This window comes from Leptonychotes weddellii, unplaced genomic scaffold (assembly GCF_054177405.1).
Source record: "Leptonychotes weddellii isolate Sample4059 unplaced genomic scaffold, ASM5417740v2 HiC_scaffold_3863, whole genome shotgun sequence".
Taxonomy (NCBI): Eukaryota; Metazoa; Chordata; class Mammalia; order Carnivora; family Phocidae; genus Leptonychotes; species Leptonychotes weddellii.
The window spans coordinates 4,800-12,198 of record NW_027990380.1 but is presented as its reverse complement, the minus strand read 5'-3'; the positions used below and the strand labels follow the sequence as shown (position 1 = coordinate 12,198).

At 44.6% G+C, this 7,399-nt stretch overlaps 1 protein-coding gene across 1 annotated transcript; it reads left to right on the top strand.

Annotated features, from left to right (window-relative positions):
• Nucleotides 1–1,044: 1,044 nt before the first annotated feature.
• Nucleotides 1,045–7,139, top strand: LOC145719327 (transcription initiation factor TFIID subunit 3-like). Its single transcript, XM_081810821.1, has 3 exons — nt 1,045–2,417; nt 5,365–5,471; nt 6,246–7,139. Exons 1-3 carry the CDS (start codon nt 2,328–2,330, stop codon nt 6,358–6,360), a joined length of 312 nt encoding a protein of 103 aa, XP_081666947.1. The 5' UTR covers nt 1,045–2,327; the 3' UTR covers nt 6,361–7,139.
• Nucleotides 7,140–7,399: the final 260 nt, after the last annotated feature.

The following is a 7,399-nucleotide window of genomic DNA, read 5'->3' as shown; positions in this document are numbered from 1 at the left end:
GAGAGAGAGCACATGAGAGGGGGGAGGGTCAGAGGGAGAAGCAGGCTCCCTGCCGAGCAGGGAGCCCGATGCGGGACTCGATCCAGGGACTCCAGGATCATGACCTGAGCCGAAGGCAGTCGCTTAACCAACTGAGCCACCCAGGCGCCCTACATTGTGGAATTTTTAAAGTAATTTAATGTTGTATAAACTTCCAGTGAGAGTAGCAAAGAACCAGTGGTTTTTCGTGGAGGTGCTTTCTAAACTCTAAGCCTTTAAGAAGGTAGAAAGATGCCGGCCGGTAACGGTGACGCCAGGCGTTACCATGTGCTACAGGCGTCGGTGTAATGCTGGTGCTCACACTTTACATTTAATGTTTTCTGACACGTTTCTGTATATCCAGGTTCTCACTGTAACTCTCAGAGGCAGCTGTCTGTATTTGTACTTTGTTGATCAGCAAGGCAGGGCTTGGAAAGTTTAGTGTGGGATAGTAGAAAGAGATGAGTTGGTGCAGTCATTTTAGGGAATAGATTGGGATTCCTGGTAGAGATGAGAATGTGCATGCCCTGCGACCCAGCAACTTTATTCCTGGGAATATAGCCTGGGGAAACTCTTGAACGTGTTTCCGGGTCAACATGTAACATTTATAAGGTAGTCTATTTTACCCTCAGTAGGGCAGTGGGCACAAACCTTTTGACTTATTCATACCATGGAATACTATATAGCAATTAAGGTGAATGCTACAGATCTATATGTATCAGCATGGATAAATCAGGAGACCTAAAACTAAGTAAGTTCTGGAGATCTAATGCAGAGCATAGAGATTATAGTCAACATTACTTCATTATAACCTTCCAAGTTGCTAAGAGACTAGATCTTAAATGTTCTCAACACAAAAAAGAAATAAATATGTGACATGATAAAGGTATTTGCTGATGCTACCAAAAGAATCATATTATTACTGTACTGTAATAATCACTGCAATATACAAATATATCAAACCAGTACATTGTATACCTCAGACTTACACAGGTTATAGGGCAACTATATCTCAATTAAAAAAATAACTAAGGAAAGCTAGTTGACAAGAATAAATATAGTGTAATATTATATTGTTTATATAGTTAGAAAACATAAAACAGTGATACAGTATGTATCGTTTGTGTGTATCTACAAAGAGCATACTTGGGGCTTGAGGACAGTGGTTCCTTGCAGAGGAGGAAGGGAGATCAGAAGTGAATGTGGCAAAGGGCGCATATCTGTGTACCTCTGTTTCCTAAGCTGTCTGGAATACTGCCTTCTTTCTGCTCGAAATTATATATAATATGTATGTGCATTATATATAACTTCTTTTCTTTCAAATAAGGCATCTTTTTTAAAAATGAAGAAAGAACTTGGAATCGAATAGACCTTCGTTCAAAGCCTGCTACCCATGTAGCCCCATTCCGTTCTCTAATCCTGTTTCCTCATCTATGAAATGGGATCACGGAAATTTTTTGAAGTTGTTGTGAGGACTGGGTGAGGTGATATATGTAAAGTGCCCAGGATGATACCTACCTTGGTACAGGTGCTCAGGCGCAGTATTTTGAAGTGACTTTCCCGAGCTCACAGGGCTGGCCTGTGGCAGATCGAGGGTTTGAGCTCGAGTCTGCAACTGCATGAGTTCTGGGGATGCGCACTGCTCCTGGAGACCCCCCAGCTGCAAACGGCAGGAAGGGAGCCTCAGCTGCTCTTGCCCCCCGCTAGGGGAGTGCCCCTCTCTCCTGCTACTAACTCTTCTCCGCAGGCCTGACTCTGACCAAGTTGAGAGGGGAATGGGTGGGGAGCCTTGCTATCCCCAGACGCTCGCTCAGAAGTGTTTTGCTCCTGGATGCCTGGGTGGCTCAGTCGGTTGGGCATCTGCTGTCGGCTCAGGTCGTGATCCCAGGGTGTTGGGATCAGGCCCCACGTCGGGCTCCCTGCTCAGCGGGAGCCTGCTTCTCCCTCTCCTCCTGGCTTGCGCTCTCTCTCGCTAGCTCTGTCACTATCTGTCTCTCTCAAATAAATAAAGAAAATCTTAAAAAAAAAAAAAAAAGTGTTTTGCTCCTAGAAGAAGAAAGTTATTTTTGTGATAATGTTTTCAATGCCTGATTTGACTCCACTATCCTGTTGTGACTTCTCCTTTTCTCTCTCTTGTTGACAGCGTCATCAGCAAAGTGGTCCCAGCCCCGGAAGCTAAGCCGGCCCCTTCTCTGAGTAGACCGAAGACCCCACCGCCTGCCGCAGTCCCTGCCCCTGTCCCCGTGCATGTCGCCCCCGCCCCGGTGCCTTCGCCGCTCCTCACGCAGTCCACCGCGGCCCCGGCTTTGATGCCGGCCCCGTCCCCAGCCATCTCTGGAGCCGGCACGTCCAAAGCCCCAGTCCGAAGTGTGGTCACGGAGACTGTCAGCACTTACGTGGTATGCTGCCTTTTATTTCTGTAGTGGTTAAGAAGAGCCACCTAGGAGCTGACTCTTCCACCGTGAAAATGTTTTCAATTAAAAAGCAGTGTCTTACGTCCTTATGGAATTTCAGAGGCAATCCTTTATGACTAGACATATTTCCACCGCGTTTTCAAGCTTTGGGCTATAGAGTGTTGTTTAAGGTGTTTGCATATTTAGTCTCCATAAATAATATCAAAGCATTGTTTTTCTTTAGCTTATATTGTTTTATACGTATATACAACAATGTCAATGAAGAAATATAGGGATGAATAGTGATATTTAAATCCCACACTGAACTTCTTGATCAAGCAATTAAACTTTCACTTAAGAGTCTAAGTTACATCATGTGCACAGATCTTATGGGCCAGATGCTGTTTCTGGGTAACAACCCTAATTACAGTATTTCATTGGCGAAGGTCTGGAATATACCAGGGCTTGCATGTTAAGGAAATGAGCTTGAGTATGGAAGCATGTCTTCAGATGGTAAAGCTTGGCTTGTTGAATGAATTCACACTGTTGTCATGGGACTGTTTTCAGGTGTTTTCCCCATGCTGAGTAGTATCAGGTCTCATTCAAACCCTGAAGTCAGTCTAGTAATGACGTGTTTTTATAAATATGTCCCTTGTACACTGTGGAGTGACATACACACAACAGAAAGATTTCAGGCGCATAGAGGCACTCTGTGTACAATACTGCAATACTGCTCTGACCACCAAATGTGTAAACTGTGATCTATCAGCCTCCTGGTGGCACAGACCTGTCTGAATAGATAGGATTAGAAAGTAGGACTCATGATGGTTGTTATAAGTCAGGTAAATATTATATCTCTTTAAGGCATTTTAGAAGGAAATTTCAATAAATCATTATACGTTTAAGGCACTATAATGATATAAAGGATAAGAAAATCTCAAAAGTATTGAGAGAGGATATAAAGACATGTAAAATTAACAGAAAAATATCCAAGACAAAAATAGAAGATGTGATAAAATCTGTGATCACCGGGGTGCCTGGGTGCTCAGGCGGTTAAGCGTCTGACTCTTGGTTTCAGCTCAGGTCGTGATCTCAGGGTCGTGGGATGGAGCCCTGCTCAGGCTCTGCACTCCGTGTGAAGTCAGCTTAAGATTCTCTCTCTCCCTCTGCCCCTCTCTGCTCATGCTCACTCTCTCTCTCAAAATAAATAAATAAATAAACAAACAAACAAACAAACACGGCCCATTCAAGGACCAGTTGTTCCAGGTGTTTAAATTGAGGTCGCATCACCCCAAGATGGGTTGGTTGATCAGGAAAGATTTTATATTTAACCTCTTCTGCCTCCATTGCTTCATCTGTAATTAGGGGGTTCATGTCAGACTAGATGATCAATACAGTGTGTTCTAGCCTAAAATTTCTGATTCTCAAGTGGATTTTTGGGCTAACTCCCTGGATCTGACTGGCATAGGCAACATGGATGGAAAACCTTATATCTCCTCAGAGACACTTTGTAGACAGGGCCCAAAATGTGTGATCTGGGGAAAAACATGGGCTATCGGGCAAAAATGTCACTGCCTAATAGTGGGACTTTGCTGCTATCACTGACATTCCCCCAGCTCCAGTTTCCCCATTCGTCACCCATCCAAGGGTTGTTTCAGGATGAGTAAACAAAGTAAGATGTTTGGAAGAACTCAGTACACTGGTTGGATGTTAGTTATTAAGGATGCTACGGCCAATTTCTGATGTAGCAGCAGAGTCACGGCCTTCTCATTTCAAGAGAGGTCAACCAGCAGCCCGGCTGGCCACGCATGGCCGCTTCAGGGCATAGGACGCTGGACTGGTCTTACCCTTAGAGAGCTGGCACCTGGATCTCTGCCCTTAGACGTAGGGAGGCCTAAACCAGAGCTGTAGCGGCCAGGTTTTTTCAGGAAGCTTTCGTGTCAGTGGAATGAAGCATCTGTGTCCGCAGTACGCCCATCGCACACGAAGAGAGCCATTCTTTTCTGAATATCGGGTCAGTGTTGTATTTGAAAGTATAGGAACCGACTGTACCTTGCAAAATAAACTGAATGAGACTATTTGCCATGTTACTGTAAAAACCTTTGAAAATCAGCTCGTAGTCTGCTGTTTTTTGAAGGCCCGTCATAGATTTGTTTCTTCCAATTGGTTTGGTTAACATGGAATTTGAGGAAGCAACATAATTCGGGATGCTTCTCATTTGGAGCTGCTAAGTTAAGGAAAGCAAACTCCAGAGCACACCACAGTTACAGCAAAATGATGTTAAAATGTGTAGCTCATTGGCCTCCTGCACCCCTTATTTTATTTGCCCTTTACTTGATTGTGCTTTACTGAAAATGTCATAAAGGGAATGGAAAGTTACTTAGTAACAGCTCTTTTATATCCTTGATCTTATCAGCTAGTTCAGGAGAAGGGCTTGGCTAATAAGTAATAAGGTGATGCACGCACACTGGGCTGCATACATTAATTCCATGCCCGTGGATGTGACTGAGGAGGCTGCATATGGTCGAGCTCCATGGCTTGCACAAATATCAGCTTTCACTGCCGTGATGACCCGAATCAGTACCAACCCACGTGTTTACGGTAGTTTTTAGATCATAGTGGCTACAGGTCATACCATTCGTAGAACTGGTTATAAAATTCTTTGTTTTTATGACTTACAAAAGAGAGTTGAAAATATTCATTACAAATGTCTTCTCACTGAGTACCTAGTAGCTCTCTCTTTTTCATGCGATCCCAGGGTAGTGATGATGGCGATCATGACTTCAATAAATTGTAAAACCACTGGCTCTCTTTTTAGTTTAACTTGTTTATGAGGTTCACGGGAGAAAATGATAAAGTAATCATTCTTATCCTGTCCTCTTTTTGGTTCTTTTTTCCCATTCCGTCTCTGTTTTTGCCCCTCCCACCCCATTCCCCCATCTAAAAACCTCAGATCCGAGATGAGTGGGGGAATCAGATCTGGATCTGTCCCGGATGCAACAAGCCCGACGACGGGAGTCCCATGATCGGTTGTGATGACTGTGACGACTGGTATCACTGGTGAGCACTGCAGGCCGGGCCGGCCGCGAGGGGGGCTCCTCGGGGCACAGCGGTGACCACAGTCCGTCCTGGACGCACTCCCAATTCCACGACTGTCCGAGGAGCAGTGTAGGGAGCACAATCACAGTCAGATTAACATGTGATTAGTATTAACGCCAAAAATCAAGAATCTTAGGACTGTTCTTCAACCTAAATCCCAAATATTTGGCCTAGCCTATATATCCTTCTTATTAAAAAAAGAGAGAGAGAAAGAGACAAAGGGTTTCCCTTTCCTTTTTTTCCAGTAACTTTCTATAAGCTGCAGCACTTGACGGTAGCGTGGAGGGAACCCCTTGCTAAACACGTCACAAGGTGCAGGAAGAGACGGCTGGTGTGCTCTTCATAGCTCTCCCAACCATGCCCCCGAACTGAAGAAACACTGCCAGAGTTTATGCAAATAATCTCCTCATTTTATAGTTTAAAAATCAGATATAAAAAGATAGAAATCCATTCGGTCACACGATATAGCCAGGCCACTGCTCGGAAGAACTAGCCCGTTGTGGCTGGAAAGGAGGAATGACCACTAACTCCCACAGCAGGGCATCCGAAAGGGCCCTACCGTGAAATCCAGTAACGCACATGTCTAGCAGCACCGCTGTCTGTGCTAGAACTCTTCAGCCTGGACTCTGCTAAACGGGCTGCAGACTTAGAAATTATTTAATTATATACATAAATATTTACATAAATTAAGCTGGTTTATCCAAAATCTTTTTTTGTTTGTTTACGCCCGTGTAGGCCCTGTGTTGGAATAATGGCTGCACCACCGGAAGAAATGCAGTGGTTCTGTCCCAAGTGTGCCAACAAGAAGAAGGATAAAAAGCACAAAAAGCGAAAGCACCGGGCCCACTGACGTGTCAGGTGGCATGGACGAGTGGCATCGCCTCGGAGGGGAGTTGGGGCAGTCCTGGCATCCCGTCTACCACCCACATTCCCGCAGAGAGCGGATCTCGGAAGCCCAAGGACAAGAATGCACTGTCCACTCTGGATTTGGCCCCCGTGACAGACTGGCCTGGGCCCACATGGCCGTGTGACTGAAGACAGACTCAAGTCGAGGCGTGGCTCAGGACCGCCACGTCCCCGCTTTTCTATGACCAGTGACAAGTATTATTAATAAAAAGACTGTAATCTTCCCTTCTGATTTTCTTTATTCTCTCCAGGGCCTTTTCGCTAAGGTATTAGATGAGAAGACAATGTGTCAGCCGCCTCGACTGTAACTCCTGGACGCCATTAGTCTGTACAGTTTGCAACCTCTCCCCTCTCTCTAGTAAGATAATCATAATGACAGAAAAGAAAACTCCACTTGGAGTACCAGTAAATATTTTTGTGATGAAAATATATGAAGCTTCCCCGCCCCCACCCCACCCCCCATTTTTAGTACTAACATGTAAAATGTTCAGGCTTTTGTGAAATACCTTATATTTTTTAAGAAAAAGGTTTCTATCATGTCCTGTTTGCTTTTGCGCAGATTATTTTTGTTGACTCGCACGTGGTTTCTACCTTCGTGGCATCCTGACTGTGCCCTTCTCCAAACTGCTGGCTTTCTCACGGCTTCTACATTTCACCGACTTGTATAAAAACACCCCGACTAGAAGATCTCCCCTAATGTAAATAATAAATATTTATGAAGTAGTTATTTTTTAAATTTTTATCGTGTTTAATTCTGGCTTTCTCTGAAATCCACGGTGGTTTCAGCCGTGTCTGTAATTACTGCTGTACACACACAAAGATGGCTAGAAGCAGAGCCATAGTTCCAAGTAATCTACCTTGAGCTGAGCCCGCGCCGTGCCCTGGACACCGTGGGGCAGAGGGCCTTAGCAGTTGGAAGGACAGCAAGGCAATTTAAGTCTATACTTTATGATTTGAGATTGTTTTGTTAACTCTAAGTTTCT

What these genes read in the sequence shown, in the direction of transcription:
- LOC145719327 (XM_081810821.1), top strand. Translation starts at nt 2,328, where the DNA reads ATGCCGGCCCCGTCCCCAGCCATCTCTGGAGCCGGCACGTCCAAAGCC. An exon ending in AGACTGTCAGCACTTACGTG is followed by an intron (nt 2,418 to 5,364) that starts GTATGCTGCCTT and finishes TAAAAACCTCAG; the next exon opens with ATCCGAGATGAGTGGGGGAA. An exon ending in TGTGACGACTGGTATCACTG is followed by an intron (nt 5,472 to 6,245) that starts GTGAGCACTGCA and finishes ACGCCCGTGTAG; the next exon opens with GCCCTGTGTTGGAATAATGG.